This window comes from Bos mutus, chromosome 4, assembly GCF_027580195.1.
Source record: "Bos mutus isolate GX-2022 chromosome 4, NWIPB_WYAK_1.1, whole genome shotgun sequence".
NCBI classification, from domain to species: Eukaryota; Metazoa; Chordata; class Mammalia; order Artiodactyla; family Bovidae; genus Bos; species Bos mutus.
In genome coordinates, this window is record NC_091620.1 from 88,164,516 (window position 1) to 88,182,006 (window position 17,491).

A 17,491-nucleotide genomic window follows, 5' to 3' on the forward strand; every position below is an offset into this window, starting at 1 on the left:
CCTCTTCGGAAAAAGTGAAGAGGGAACACTTCCTAACTCATCTTATAAAGCATATACTGCCCTGATACCAAAGCCAAATAAAGACATGACACGAATATTACAGACAGGGATCCCTTATAGATACTGATATAAACACTCTCAACAAAAGCTAGCAAATAGTATCCAGCAGCATGTCAAAAGGACCACACACCATGACCCAGTGGATTTATCTGCAGAATGCAAAGATGGCAAATGAAATCAATAACAGACCATATTAACGGAATGAAGGAAAAAGACCCCGTGATCATCTCAATTGATGCAGGAAAAAATGACAAAATTCAGCACCCTTTAATGATAAAAACGCTCAAACTAGAAATGCTACAGGTCATCAACATGATAAAGGCCATCTATGAAGATCCCTCAGTTCATACCACACTCGATGGTGAAAGGCAAAGCAGTCCCCATAGGATCACAAGCGTGACAAGGATGTTTCACTCCCACCACTTCTATTCAACAAAGCATGGGAAGCACTAGCTAGAGCAATTAGGTGAGAAAAAGAAATAAGAAGTAATCAAACTGAAAAGAGATAGGTAAAATTGTCTCTGTTAATAGATGACATGATTTGACATACAGAAAACTCTGAAGATTCTGCACCAAAGATAAAAAACGCAGCAAAGATGCAGGGTGCAAAATCAGCATGCAAAAATCAGTTGTACTTCTATACATTAGTTATGAACAACAAAGCTGGTCATATAGTTTTGTTCATATACCTTACAAGATATACAAAAAATAACTCAATATTTACCAAATACCTAAATATAAGAGCTAAAAGTATAAACCTCTGAGGAGAAAATATTGGACAAAATCTTTAGAACATAGGATTTGGTAATCACTTCTTAGATATGACACCAAAAGCACAGACAACAAAAGAAAATATTTGACTTGATCAAAATTAAAAACTTTTGTGCATGAAAGGACAGTTTCATGGGTATCAGTATCCAATAACCCATGGAATGGAAGAAAGCATTTTCAAATCATACACGGGATAAGGGATTAATGTCCAGTATTCTTTGAATTATTTTTTTTTCGGTTCTAAAATTCCAATTTTTTTTATATCTTCTATTTCTTTGGTGAAAATTTCTATTTCTTCACTGAGGTTATTTTTTATTTGTTTCATTACGTTGATAATTGCTTACTGAAGCATTTTTAGCATGGCTCTATAAAACCCTGTCAGATAATTCTAACATGTCTTAGCTTGATGCTGCCATCTATTAGTTGTCTCTTTTTGCTCAGTTGAGATCTTCCTGGTTCTTAGTATAATAAGAAATTTGTCATTGTGAGGAGCTCCTATTATGGCTGAGTGTACCAGCAGGCAAGACATGAAAATCCCGTAGATGACTAAGGACAAATTTATGTAACTAAAATTTTTAAATACTATATACTGTAATAGCAAAAGAATAAAGAGTTAAGAAGACTAGAACAGATCTGAGAACTAATTGTAGAAACTGGAACACAAACTAGTATAGATTAATAACTACTTTCAAAGTGAATTTTAGATCCTAGAGTAATGACGGGCTAGGTATCTGGATCAACCTTCCTACTACAAACTAGTAGCTAAAGGAACATAGCCACAGCATCTTGGGTCCCTGCACCTCAGGGTACAGGTCTGCAGCCTGAGTTCCCCCATTGCCCCAGATGAACTTACTGACTTCTTTTCTATGAGGATGCAAGGAGGGAGACAAACACTAACGAGCGAACATGGCACAGCAAAAACGTAGCAAAAACTCTCTCTAGGCTGAGAGTTCCGAGTTGGAACTTCTGCTTCACTCCCTGAGAACTGTGTAATCTCCGGTAGTTTACTTGCCTGTGTAAACTACCTGTGGTTACTCTCAGGGTTACAGTAAGAATTAAGCAGGAATGTGTATAAAGCTTTGGCACGATGTCTGGCATCCAACATTTGTTCAGTAAATATTAACAAACTCCGAATAACTGACTCTAGTGGAGCCAAGGGCTTACTTTCAAGAACATCCACCATCCTTGCGTAGCTTGGGGGAATTTTATTTAATTAAGCCACACTTCAGAATGTTGGTTGAACCTAACCGTTGAACCTAAAGTCACCTGCCCATCAGTTAAACACAAACAGTTAAGAAAGCATTCCTCTTGTCAAGTTCAATTTAATACAGTATCACTGTGTATACTCCCTAACATCCAACTTGCTAAGAGACTACAACTTAATGATTTCCACCACTAAAAAGAAATGATAATTATGCAACATGATACGGGTGTTAATTATCACTACAATGGCTTTTAAAATACATAAATGCTTCAAATTAGCATGTTATATACCTTAAACGGGAGAAGGCAATGGCACCCCACTCCAGTACTGTTGCCTGGAAAATCCCATGGATGGAGGAGCCTGGTAGGCTGCAGTCCATGGGGTTGCTAAGAGTCAGACACGACAGAGCGACTTCACTTTCACTTTCCACTTTCATGCATTGGAGAAGGAAATGGCAACCACTCCAGTGTTCTTGCCTGGAGAATCCCATGGACGGAGAAGCCTGGTAGGCTGCAGTCCATGGGGTCGCACAGAGTCGGACACGACTGAAGCGACTTGGCAGCATACCTTAAACATCTACAATATTCCATGTTTCAATTAATTAATTAAGAAAGCAAGTCTCTCCCCATAATTGCCTAGATCTCAAATAGTCCCACAGGAAGAAATCAAAGCAAATACCTAAAGTGACCTTTAAATTCAGTATTAACAATTCAGAAACTGAAGGACACATTAATGGACACACCTGAGGCCCCCCTCTTCTGTCAACAGACCACAGTGGCAGAACTTCTGATAAATAAAGGCTCAAAGCCTGTCTGATAGGCTTGAGATTAATCAAGAGAGAGAAATCAGTAACAGCATTTCTAAAAACAAACTAGCAGTCACTGTTTCTTTAATTTACTGGAACATATGTAAGCCATTTCTACACCAAAGGGCAGGAAGGCTGACATGACGCACAAGACTGCTACATCCGCACTGCTCGATGGGCATCAGGTGTGCGCATCGGGAGAGCAAGGGCATGGGCTGGGCACGTGTCAAGGAATACACCACTATGAATATGTGAGTTTGGAGGCAGTTTGTTGGCTACAGTATTGTCTCCTAAAAACTACCAACTGATTTCATCATCAAATTTCACTGACTTCCCTGGTGGCTCAAACAGTAGAGCATCTGCATACAATGCAGGAGACCCAGGTTTGATCCCTGGGTCGGGAATATCTCCTGGAGAAGGAAATAGCAACCCATTCCAGTACTCTTGCCTGGAAAATTCCATGGACAGAGGAACCTGGTGGGCTGCAGTCCATGGGGTCGGGCAAAGAGTCGGACACGACTGAGCGACTTCACTTCATCATCAAAACCAGAACACAATGAACTCAGCTGTTCAACACATGAACAGCTTAGTCAAGCCAAAAAGAAATAATCACTGCAATATTCTGAGGCAACACTGATAACCAAGACACATTAAACAAAAAGAAAGGTCATCTTTGATATAAGCACACCAATTAACTGAATTTATAGTTAATTCACATTTTGATTTCATGGAATAACCAAAGTCAAGATAATCAGACCGGAGGTTGAAAGAGAACTTCAAGGGAAGGCTATAGATGTCTCCAACCTTTGGAGATCAGAGGTAAGCCTTGTTCTTTTCAATTACAAAATAAACGGGGCTTCAAAATACTAAATACAAATACCAGACATATATATCTGAAATATATATATATATATATATATAATATGTATTTGTATATATATTAATGGCATGCTGAAAACCTACCAGGATTTGTAATCGTGAATAAATCAAGACCCTCCTGCAACTCGAAGGCACCTGAGGGTCTGCACAACGTGGGTCTCACACTCCACTGTTCAGTTGCTCAGAAGAGCTAAACCAAGTCCCCCCAAGAGTCCCATTCTGTCCACATTCCCTGAGTGCCTGCCACGTGCCAGGCATCTTACCAGGCTCTGGGGAAGAGCTCAGGCTATTCATCACCACAGATCTGGATTTCTCTTACTTTTCCACAAATTAGCAGGACACACAATGGCTATATCATTCTTATTATTAACTCCACTTCCCAAAAGCTGTCAACAGTTCAGAGGGATTCACTTGCAGACCATGTCCTTACAAAGCTAACACACTGTACTTGTATATTTCAAAGAGTCAATTATTTGACCAAATATAAACATAATAGTGAATAAATCCACATTCCACAAAAAACAATGAGGATGAGAGCTAATTATTATTTTTTGTTTTTGATACCTGGGCTTCACTATCATGGCAAAACACTAAAATGAAGCTATTTTTATCCCAGAGCTGCAGTGGCATTCACAGGAAACTCTCGGCCCCTAACCTGGGGCAGTAACAGAAAACAGAAGCAGTTTAAACCTGAAAAGCTTCCCTCTTTTCCCTGAGATTAGTAATATGAAATTAACAATTATATCCTAAGAACAACAAAAAGGAGACTGTATAATGAAACAGTGTAAACTCCCGGTCCCTAACCTGTGGCAGTAACAGAAAACAGAAGCAGTGTAAACCTCAAAAGCTTCCCTCTTTTCCCTGAGATTAGTAATATGAAATTAACAATTATATCCTAAGAACAACAAAAAGGAGACTATATAATGAAACAGTGTAAACTCCCGGCCCCTAACCTGGGGCAGTAACAGAAAACAGAAGCAGTGTAAACCTGAAAAGCTTCCCTCTTTTCCCTGAGATTAGTAATATGAAATTAACAATTATCTCCTAAGAACAACAAAAAGGAGACTATATAATGTTAATAATATATGCAACAAATGAGGTGAAACTAAATATTCAAGTAGATGAAAAATATACTTAATGGTTCAAGAAAAGACGAAAATAAAACATGCAAGTTACACAGACCCCAGATAATCAGATCAAGATGAGTTAATATGGTAAGTTTTCAATACACACCAACAAGAAACAAGTCCAGACGGAGGTCCACTGTTACCTTATCAGAAATAGTTTAAAATATTCCCAACTGAAAATGCAAAGGCCTAAGTCTAGTCCCTGCTCTATCATGAAATAGATGAGAGAATCCAGGCAAGCCATTTCACCTCTTTCATCCGAGAGAGGCTGGACTGGAGAGAACCTATTATCACTGTGACCTACTGTCCTTCCCAGCTTTAAAGTAAGATCTATGAAATGAAAACACAAAGCTACAGCATTACCATGTTATTGTAATCAGATGGGTCATACGTGCGCTGTTTAAAAATCTTCCAGTGTTTCATAAATTCTTCACTCATCTCATAGATCTGTCCATTTAAAATTGCTCCCTTGGTACCGCCAAATTCAAGTCTTTCCAGCTTTTCAAATTCCAATATGGTGACAAATATATCCTTTGAAAAAACACAGTAAAGATCTTTCCACCCTCTTGAGTAGGAAAAGAACATTTTAAAGATTCAAAGAAAGAAATTTCCCAGCATTCAAAATTGGTGAGTCAATAGACATTTACATGACGGAAAATGTTATTATGACTTAAATCAACTGCCTACTTTTAAAATTATACTCCCATTTTCACATGGACTGAAAATTATTGAGCAGTATAGGTGACATCTAACTTAACCACAGCTAAACATTTAACTCTCTCATTCCACATCCTTCTGATCCTAAGTCAGATGCCCAGGCATGATCCACCAACGCTATGGTGAATGGGCTGTTCAGAAAGCGTGGTGCAAGTCGCCCAGTGGTATGCATTTGGCACTCAGACTTTAAGAGTCATTCAGAAGGACTTCTCTGGTGGTTCGGGGGTTAAGACTCTGCACCCAGTGCAGGGGGCATGGGTTCAATCCCTGGTCAGGGAACTAAGATCACACACACTGCATGGTACAGCCAAAAATAAAAAGGCATTTGGGCTGCTTAAATGATGAGAATTTTCAAAACATAAAACTCTGATTTTGAATGAAATTTGACAAATCTAACAACAAAAAAGCCCAAACTTGCTAGAAAGAGTTTCATAAAGAAAATAAGGCAGTTCAAAACCTGAAAAGAAAAAAAAAAAAAAAAATCGCAGCCAGCTGGCTCCATAGAAACTGGTGTTTAAATGTGTTTACATGTATGCATTCATTCATGGCTTCCAGGTGGTGCTAAAGAAGCCTCCTGCCAATGCAGAAGACTAAGTCACCCTGGTTCGATCCCTGGGTCCAGAAAATCCTCTGGAGAATGGCATGGCAACCTACTCCAACATTCTTGCCTGGAGAATCCATGGACAGAGCAGCCTATGGACCCTACAGTCCATAGGGTCAAAAAGAGTAGGACACAACTGAAGTGACTTGGCACACAGCAATTCATTCAATGTTTGACTTTTTGGCATTTAAAACATTTATACAGAGCACATGTTTTCACATTCTTTTCACCTATTTTCATGGATAGCTTTAATATTTTAATAGTATAGCATATATATTTATATACTAAAAGTTACCATAATATTTAGATGATCAAATAGGTTTTCAGGTATGGAATCCCAATAAAAACATCAAACATGTAAAAGGGAAAAAGGAATTATTTTATAGCTTCCCAATTTACAACTGTCTTCTAGGAATTTAGTATGTTGTAGGGCAAGGGTCAATTCAATTCAGATCAGTCGCTCAGTTGTGTCCGACTCTGTGACCGCATGGACCGCAGCATGCCAGGCTTCCCTGTCCATCACCAACTCCCAGAGTTTGCTCAAACTCATATCCATTGAGTCAGTGATGCCATCCTACCATCTCATTCCCTGTCATCCCCTTCTCTTCCTGCTTTGAAACTTTCCCAGCATCAGGGGCTTTTCCAGTGAGTCAATTCTTTGCATCAGGTGGCCAAAGTATTGGAGTTTCATCTTCAGCATCAGTCCTTCCAATGAATATTGACTTATTTCCTTTAGGATTGACTGGTTTGATCACAAGTATCACAAAGGTCACTGATACATAAAGATTAATGAAGTTTTGAAAAAAGAAACCAAAGCTTTGGATGTAAACAAAGCTCTGTAACTAAAACTTTCACTGTATCTTGACAGTACTGGCCTTGTAAGCTCCTCATGAAAATCACCAAGGAAGCAAACTTCTCACCTCCTACTCAAATAGAATAAATAATCTGTTCCCTGAAGCAGATTAAAAGATATAGGGCTTTTGAATTAACTAACCTATAGTATAAATCAATTAGAAGCCAATAAGTAATTACCTCTATTTTCATGAAACGATCAAGAAATTTGTCAAATCTATGAAACACCAGATTAGACTGGAAATCCCATGGTTTCAGTTCCTTATTTCCCACAAAATAGCTTGCCAATCCTCTTCTATAGTTGAAGAAACAATTTTTGAAAGTCTTTAAGATGTTAATGGTCACTTGAACCTTTTCCAGACAGTCTTCAATTTCCCCTTTCAAGAGATCTTCAGGTGAAAGGTAAGCTATTGCCTAGAAATCAAAGAAAGAATGATAAGAAAATATGTTTAATAGTTTGCCTGAAAATATTCATTTCAATGAAATGTTTTATTTTTCAGTGAGTGAAGTGAAATCGCTCAGTCATGTCCGACTCTTTGCGATCCCATGGACTGTAGCCTACCAGTCTCCTCAGTCTATGTAATTTTCCAGGCAAGAATACTGGAGTGGGTTGCCATTTCCTTCTCCAGGGGATCTTCCCGACCCAAGGATCAAACCTGGGTCTACCACATTGCAGGCAGACACTTTACCGTCTGAGCCACCAGGGATTTTCAAATAACAATGTCTAGAATTGGGCCAGCGATGCTGTGAAACAGAAGACACAAATTCTAGAAATTCAGGTAACTAGGTTTTAATGACATACATGTATACATTAAAGAAATCTACAGAAGATGCTGTAATTACTGGAATCAAACATTCAACCATGACTGCGTTTTTGCTAAGCTTCAAAGATAAAACAACTGTGTAATCAGAATTTGCATGGCTATTTGAGGCAGCAAATACTCTGCACATTTTTTTTTTTTCATATAAAGAAATGTAGAAGCCAGGAGGGGAAACCTATGAGATCATGTATTTTAAAAATATGGTCATGTTACCTGGCAGCACAGGGTCACTTGCAAAGGTGAGGAAGAGCTGACATAGGTGATTATACCACCGGCAATTCTTTTAGGTTAACTAACTTCTCTTCTGGGAGCTCATTACAGGACATAAAATCTAGCCGAGATATAGCAACTTGAACTGATTTTGAACAGTTGAAATGCAAAGATGAGAACAATTAAAGAGAAACCAGCAGATTCATGTAGCAGCTCTCATAGTACCATCATTCAGTTCTTCCCTTTCCCCTATTTGTTATGAATCTTCACAATATCCCTGTTTAGGGACCTCAAGAACCTATAAATTCTAATCCTGATGCATCTTCACCTCATATAAATTAAAGGTAAAATTGCATGCCTTTAATTCTACAGTTGTTTAGAAAGCTGTAACAGATCTCAAAAGAGAATGTAATAAAAGCCATTAGGTTCAACACAGTCAATTGAAGGAATGATTTCCAAATGCAGATGTATTATCCTCCTTCTCCTATAAATGGCTATAGTTTTACATGCAGTGGCTACAGTTTTACCAGAAATATAGACTCTGAGACATAAATGTTTAAAGTAGTAAGAATATCATTCACTTAGTGCCTAAAAAGCCTACTGACAAGTTCCTTCAACTCTGGCTATAGATGCCCAGTCTATACTAATTTCTCACTCAGGCTGGATGGAAAATTAACCTCTCCCTAAAGGTTGCTAAATTTCGCACAGAACAGGGATGAGAATTCCCAGGAATCCCTCAGTAATTTGAGTTTTGTAAGAGTCTGCACATTGGTATGGGTTACGGATTCCATCAGAGAAGGCAATGGCACCCCACTCCAGTTCTCTTGCCTGGCAAATCCCATGGATGGAGGAGCCTGGTGGGCTGCAGTCCATGGGGTCGCTAAGAGTTGGACATGACTGAGCGACTTCACTTTCACTTTTCACTTTCATGCACTGGAGAAGGAAATGGCAACCCACTCCAGTGTTCTTGCCTGGAGAATCCCAGGGACGGGGGAGCCTGGCGGGCTGCAGTCTACGGGGTCACACAGAGTCGGACATGACTGAAGCGACGCAGCAGCAGGTCCCATGTCCAAAGCCTTATAAAATAAAAAATGACTAACCAGTTTATTTTATCAATAAGCCAATCAATTAATGAATTTATCAATGATAGCATTTTTTAAATTTAATTTTTATTTTACATTGGAGTATTGTTGATTTACAATGTTGTATTAGTTTGATGCCTGTCTCCCAGCTTTTCCATCTTATGTGACTTTATAGACTCTTGCTTAATTCTACCATCCCTTTTCCAAGCTCAACCTTGGAGACTTAAACTCTTTGTCATCTAGGATCTTGTGAATGAGAATATCCCCAAGAGAGACACTAAGTAAGCTGTAGAACAGAGTGGGGGGCCTAGAGTGGTAATGACTCACAACGAACAGGAAGCACAGTTTGGTAACCATGGAAGAAAAGCAAGGCACTAATATAAGACACCATTACTGTGCCATTATCCAAAGTGTGCCATTATCCAAGGTGGTCACATGATGCCTTTTTATATGTCTGGCCTAAATGACTAGGTTAACAGTCACTGTTAGAAAACAAGTAAAGAGAAACACATTTGCTTTTAAAGTAACAAAGGATTTCTGACCCTGCCTGGAATGCCTAGAAAGATCAGGCAGACAAGGAAAATGAGTGAAGCAGATCAGGAACAACAGTGGATGGTGGAGACCAAGGTCACCTGCACAGCACATGGCCCATCTAAAGGCGGTAGCTGAAGCTCTAGCAGCTGACTGTGTCAATGGGGATGGAAGAAGCAATGTAGCGAAACCTGACTTTTCAGTGGAGGCTAGAATGCTGGAATTTAAACAAGACCTAATTAAGCATTAGCAACATTTTTTAAAATAAAAATTCCAAAATGCTATGCAAAATAAAAATACTGCATTGATCCACTGGCCAAACACAGTCAACAGAATGCCAGCTTATGACTTCTGATAATAAGCTAAGGGTTCAAGGGTTCCAATGTTTCATAAACACACTGAAGTCTATAGATTCACAGAAACAAAGTACATAAAAACTAGGTAAGGAGATTATAAAAGACACATAAAATGTATAACCACACAAACTGGGCAAAGTACAAAATTAAAAGAACATGGTATAATTCTATACCCACACATAACAGCAAATTTATAAAAAATGGTAATGCTAAAAGCTGGTGAATTATAGCAAAACTTGTTACACATAATAATAGCAATGCAATTAACATAAACCTTTTAAAATAATTTGTATATATCAAATATTGTTCAAGAGTCATGAAAAGATTATACCCCTTAATCAATATCAGGAATTTATATTAAGCTGATTAGCCAAGTTAAGGAAAAAGGATTTTTGTATAAAGTTGTTGTCTACATATTGCTTATAATTCAAGTGGCTGGAAGCAATCTACATATCCAATAAAAATAAATTAACTTTTCAAGAAGATAGTAAAAAAATTATATGATAAAATGTATTAAGTTTTAGAGGAAGGAAAATTCTTTTAATGCTGAATTTGAGAGGGATGGAATTATAGGACTACTTCCATTATTATAAATGTCATACAATACTTTACAGATATCACTAGTATACACATATCACATGCTAATTAGAAATAAAAATTATTTTAAACTGTGGAGCATAACATAATGGGTAAGAGCTCTTTCTTACAAGCTGGATGACCTTGGGCATGCTATTTCTCCTTTCTGGACTTTGGACTTTCTTTGGACTCTGGACTTTCTGGACTATTTTTTTTTTTTAAATATAAGCTGGATCTACTAACAAATAGTACCTATATCATAGTGCCACTAGAAGATTAAATTCATAGATTTTTGTGAAGGGCTTAGAAGAATTCTGGCAAATAAAAGAAACTATACAGTGCCTGCTGGGGCTTTCCAGGTGGTACAGTAGTAAAGAGTCCACCTGCCGATGCCAGAGTCACAGGAGACACAGGTGTGACCCCTGGGTTGGGAGGATCCCCTGGTGGAGAAAATGGCAACCCATTCCAGTATTCTCGCCTGGGAAATGTCGCGGACAGAGGAGCCTATGGGCTACAGTCCATGGGGTTGCAGAAAGTCGCACACGGCTGACCGGCTGTGCACATACACACTGTGCATTAAAAAGGCATTAAAAATCAGCTGGACAACAAACAACTGGAGGTGGTAATGGGCACTGCAGAGGTTAGCTCTTCAGAGAACCCAGGCATGAAAGTTTACTCACTGCCCACTTTTGATTCCTTACATGTTGGGACAGATTTACTACAAAGTCTACTTGGAGAATCTAGGAAATTGGGTCAACTAAACCTTTGGACATAAGCCAGGAAGAGTAACTAAGGAACAAGGGAAGCAAGGTTATTTCCTCAGGAGTTTGGCAAACTTTGACCACGGACACTGACCAGGGGCCAGGGATAATAGGTTAACAGGCTTACAGGTAACCAGGGCTCTCTGCAAGCCATCTATAAAAATGAAGGACAATCTTTGAGGTTTCTACACTAACAGGGCTTTGCAGTAAAAGTTTGGATCATTCTCAAAATGAGATGAGGATCCTCAAAAGGGGTTTGGGAGAAGCTGTGATCATGGTTGTTAAAACCACAGTAGGGATCAAAGCCTTTCACATGAGCTATGTCCATTAGGGCCCAGTGCACTCACTTAACAAAAGGGCAAAACGGAGTTTGCACAACAGAGAATCAGAAATAGAATGAAGCCAGAGGAGACACTAAAATATAGCGAGGAAGTGACCCATCATCTCCAATCAAGAGCTGCAACTAGTGGAACTTTTACTGATTTCTATTACATGTTGCACTGAGCATTTCATTTAGGTTCTCTCCTTGGATCCTTACAACAGCCCATGAACTAGGCACTTACAAGGGCAGAAACTGAGGCTCAGAGAAGTGATTTAACTCCACCGTGTGCTCAGTCATGTCTGACTCTTCTGCGACCCCCTGGACTATATAGCCTGCCAGGCTCCTCTGTCCCTGGAATTCTCCAGGCAAGAAAACTGGAATGGGTAGCATTCCCTTCTCCTCTAAAATGGTTCAATTAAATTTGAATCTTTGTTGGTCTGAGTCCAAAGCACTTTGCATATATTCTATCTCGTCAGAAGCAGAGAGAAGAACCCACACCCCTAACTCAATCTTATACTCCCAAAACTCTAAACTGCAGGTCAGAAGACCTGTACTTTAATTTGTCCCCCTAAACTCTCAAGGAAATTGAGCAAATGATATCTTTCAAGTTTCAGTTAATTCATCTGAAAAAGTTATCAGCGATTGGAAGGGAACCCAGTTCCCCAGCCAGTTTCTCCTACAACATCCCTCTCTTGGATGCTTAGGACAGCAAAGAGCTGGGGCCTGGGGCAGCAGAAGCTCTGAGCTGCTTGCCTTGACCATGAGCAGATTCTCAGGGTTCCCAATTTCCTCCAATTTACCCCACTGTGCAACAAAATTTTTTAATTTTCAATATGAGTCATGACGTGAGAAGCATTAAACTAGATTGGGGATTTATTTAGGTCAATCATAGTTGTCCACCCTTCCCTGAGCTAGTGATCCAGATCTGTCTAAAATATCCTATCTTCCTGGCCACAGGATTGCTCCAGGAGAGAAAATAAAATGCTTTCAGTTCAGTTCAGTCACTCAGTCGTGTCCAGCTCTTTGTGAGCCAGTGGACTGCAGCACGCCAGGATTCCCTGTCCATCATAAAACCCATCGGTCCAGAACTAAAAACAAAGTCAGTCTCTTTCCAGGGAAGTTCTTCTAGTAGCAGAATATCCCTCTAGTGCTACCAAAAGCCACCTTATTTACATGGATGAGAGACTAAGGATCAAGTCAATCTAACACACATGAACAAAGTAGAGTTTTGAAATTATCATCTGATTCTCCTGGAGAATGCTAATCCCCAAGTCTTTGCACACTTAGACTTTCCAGTTAATGTGAACTTAGGCCCTTCTTTCTGTTCCAGTTTGCCAGTTACAGGTAGAAGTGATGCGACTCTCATAAGGGGCGGTCTTAGCAACACAAAGGCTAAGCCACATGCACAGATTCTGATTCTCTGGCATCCATTTTACAAAAACCCCTTAGGGGTTCAGACCCACACCCTGATACAGACCCTGCTGTGGACTGAACTGTGCCGTCCCCTCTGAAACAGTGCCTGTGTTGGAGCCCTAACCACCAATGTGACTACCCAGAGATGGAGTCTTCAGCAGGTAATTCAGGTTAAATGAGGACAGGAGGGTGGACCCCTATCTGATAGGACTGTGGTTTTGTAAGAGGAGGAGGAAGATCTTTCTCTCCACCACATGAGGGCACAGAGAGAAGGCAGCTATCTGCAAGCCAGAAAGAACACTGGCCAGAATACACAAATGCAGGAACCTGGACTGGTCTCCCAGCCCCCAAAACTGTGAGAAAGCAATTTCTGAAAATGAAGCCACCCAACCTGTGGGATTCTGTTATAGCAATTAAAGCAGGCGCGCGCGCGCGCGCACACACACACACACACACACACACACACACCCCTTAGAGAATCACTAGGATATACCCTTCTAGTATCTTTTAGCTCTGAAATTACGAAATGCTCTCTGATACTATGGACACAAGAGGAATTACCACTTTCCACTGGATGAGGAAGCAGTCTAATTTTTTAAAGTATTTTATAATGTAAAGAGTAGAGAAACAATTATAAGCAAGAGATTTTTAAAGATTACCCATGAATCAAATTTTTAATTCGACTACTATTTTTTTAATTTGACTACTTTTTTTGAGGATCATTCTTGCTTCTACCCAGTTCTCTACTTTCCAAAAGTCCTCCCTCAGCCTGCGTTTCCATGGAAACCAAAAGGTAAGATACAAAGAAAGTACTACACATGTGCACCTTGTATTAGAAGCTATCTTAAATCTCTGAAGAAAAGGAGGGTATTAAACAAAACAGAATCCACTAACAACCTGTCCTGTGATCGTATTTAAGTTATTTCTAGAGCTCCTTTGCCATTTAGGATAGAAAATCACCTGGCCTTTGTTACCATAAAAGTCCTCTCTGAAAAAAGAGGAATAAATTTATCTCTAACTGGATTTATTCATTCCTCATTGATCTAATAAAACTTGAAAAGTGAAAGCGATAGTTTTGCTCAGTTGTGTCTGACTCTTTGCAACCCCATGGACTATAGCCTGCCAGGCTCCTCTGTCCATGGGATTCTCCAGGCAAGAACACTGGAGTGGGTTGCCATTCCCTTCTCCAGGGGATCTTCCCAACCCAGGGATCAAATCCGGGTCTCCTGCATTGCAGGCAGAGAGCCACCAGAGAAACCCCAATAAAACCTACCACATGGCAATAATTCTCATTGACTCTATTTTTTCATGCTACATACCTGGTCAATGAAGAGATTACAAAACTCTTGCAATAAAACTATGACCCGAGCAGGGGTATTATAAAACTTGGAATGACTCCAGATCAGACAGATGGTATGAAATAACGGGGCAATTAATACACCGGTCTGTGGGAATTCCGTCTCCTGCAGACACTGAATGTGTCTCCTCAGGGGTCTCAGGTAAAGTTCCACATCTTGGGCTTCGAGCAGAGCTGAAAAGAAACCACCATTAATGTGAGGCAGTCTCTTCTATCTAAATTCACTTCACAAGTTCAAGACAACAATGCAAAACAACATGGTTATACTTAAATGTTGCCTCTTTTTAGATTATTTATCCTACAATTGACACATGACAGGTTAGGAAAAGCTTCACATATTGTCTGGCTGTAAGAACCCTTCAAAAGAGCCCGGGCATATTCACCCTTACAGCACAAGTAAATTGTGACTGAAGACTCACAAGCTTCATCAGCAGAATGTTAATTCCTCCTAGGTACTTGCTACCAGCACAATTTAATCATTTATTGTTTCATTCTTTTATCCTATGAGAGTAACTTATACAAGGACTGAAAATTTTTCTATCACATTATTATTCAAAATGTAACTATTGAAATTTTTAAGCATGGGTGATGAAAATATTCTAGACACAGAGGCAATAGTTACAGGATACTGTGAATACACTAAATGCCACTGAACTGCACTCTTTAAAAATGTTATGTGAATTTTATCTCAAATTTAAAATTGTTAAACGTATCATATTGATGTTTGGTAGAAACCAACAAAACACTGTAAAGCAATTATCCTTCAATTAAAAATAAATTTTAAAAAATTGTTAAGCATGGTAGGAATAAGGTATATTTTTTAAAGCTATATGAAAAAAATTTAAATAGTTAACTATTATTAATTACTGCTTAATCTAATTCAAATTTTCTCTTAAAACTGGCCCTTCTGACGGCCCTAAATAGATTTCCATCAGACTCCATTTTACTCCTGAGGCTACAAATACTTTTGCTTAACTGAAAGGCATCTCCTATGAAAGTAGGATATGAAGGAAACTAAATTCTTGTTTTCTTACAGTACAAAATACTCCTGTAAGAGATTAAAAACAAAATAACCTGCTACACTTTTTTTTTTTTTTTTTGGCTGTCAGAATCAGATATCTACCCACCCGTACTACTCTACTTGACAAGTAACTCATATATCTGTCCATCTAATAATAAAGACCTGGGAAGAAAGAGAGGGTCCAGGAACCATTTTTGTCCCAGTTGCACTTATGTTCTGAAATGAATGTGTTTTCAATATTAATTTCAAAATCAAATAACTGCATGTAATAGGTAAAGTGCCCTTAAAATGTGATAAGCCTATCTAGTGACTTTACAGAGCCTCCAGTAAATCTTCTAACTCTAACTAACAATGGCTTTGGGCCACTTGCTGTACTCAAAGTGTTTTTTCCCCTGAATCTCTAGGCTGTATACTCATAAGGCTCCAAGGATCCCTGGGATTTATTCCTGCAGACCTTGTATCCAAAGAAAATGTTAAATCTTACTAACAGAAAACACCAGCAGCAGCTTCTATTAATGGAGGGTACACTTACTGTGTGCCTAGTACTTTGTACTTGTTTAGTTGCTAAGTCATGTCAGACTCTTTAACCGCCCCATGGACTGTAGCCCACCCAGGCTCCTCTGTCCATGGGATCTCCCAGGCAGGAATACTGGATTGCCATATCCTTTCCCGGGAGATCTTTCCAAACCAGGAATCGAACCCATGTCCCCTGTATTTCCTGCATTGGCAGGCGGACACTTTACCACTGAGCCACCAGGGAAGCCTGGTACTTTGTACACTATGTATTAAATCTTCAGTCCAGTGGTTCTCAGCCAGGGGAGGTCTTCCCCACTGAAGGTCATCTAGCAATGTCTTACGTTTTTTTGTCATAATGGGCATGGGGGTAGTGGGTAGACTCCAGCAATGCTGCTAAATAGGCTGCAATGCTTAGGGCGGTTCCCCACAACAAAGAATTATCCTCCCCAAAGTGTCAGTGGTGACAAGGTTGCAAAACAGTGTTTCAATCTTTGCAACAATTTGCAAACAAAGTTTTAATATGCCAATTTGGCCAATGGAAACCAGAGACTCAGCAAAAAGCTGTACTGAGTGAATCTGGGGCAGAAACTCAGATCTAACTCCCTGTTTGAAAAGAGGCCTTAAGACAACAGTTTATGGAGAAAAGCCTAAAGAGTTAGCATAACTTTCTCAAAGTAAATGTTAAGTATTTTCTAACCTTCCATGTATTACACATTAAAAATTTAAAAATAATTTTCTAATGTCAGAAACAAAATCAGGAGTTCCCTGGTGGTCTGGAGGTTAGGACTCTGTGCTTTCACTGCCGGGGGTCCGGATTCAGTCTCTGGTCTGGGAACTAACATCCCACAAGATGTGCACATAGCCAAAAAAACAAAACAAAACCCAGCTATTGAGCCATGCTATCTTACAATTTTATCATTTAAAACTTTAGAATCATGGGTCATATCCATATTTGCTTACACATGCCTAAAGAAACATGAACAGAAATAAAAAAAACTATGGAGAGGGTTACTGGTTGAGACTGAAACTGGGTACTGAAAAGATAAGGAGAATTTGCACTTTTATATTTTAAATTATAAATACCATCTTTTAATTTCTGGCTTTAAACAATGTGCTTGTATTATCTGTTGGAAACTCAACAAACAAACCCTCCTCTCTGTGTGTTAAATCTTCAATGATGATTTTGCATTCTTAGGAGTTAAATAAATGGTGGAACTTAAGCAAATTCGGAGATTCTACTGATGAATAACTGGACTAATTGCAACCCAACTGTTGATTAGAAAATCTCCATGCTGGGCATTCAATGACTTGCTGATAAATACCAAAAGCCTTTCCCCTCCACACAGGCACTCTCACTGAAAGTTCACTCTAGATCCTCTTTAGTAAGTACTTAAATGGTTTACTAAGAGCTGAAGAATAAACCGCAGACGATTAAGATGGATTTACCATTAGGAGAGTCAAGTGCAATCATTTCATGAGCATACTAAGGGTAGGAGGCTGAGCAAACAG

General features: G+C 39.2%; 1 protein-coding gene across 2 annotated transcripts in view; it reads right to left on the reverse strand.

Annotated features, from left to right (window-relative positions):
• Positions 1–17,491, reverse strand: part of DNAH11 (dynein axonemal heavy chain 11) — a 371,336-nt gene that overhangs the window by 341,988 nt on the left and 11,857 nt on the right. For both annotated transcript variants that reach the window (XM_070369750.1, XM_070369751.1), the window contains exons 6-8: positions 14,408–14,619; positions 7,197–7,430; positions 5,210–5,377 (exon numbers count right to left, since the gene is read on the reverse strand). In XM_070369750.1, the coding sequence (XP_070225851.1) occupies positions 5,210–5,377; positions 7,197–7,430; positions 14,408–14,619 (614 nt within the window). The remainder of the gene's footprint in view (positions 1–5,209; positions 5,378–7,196; positions 7,431–14,407; positions 14,620–17,491) is intronic.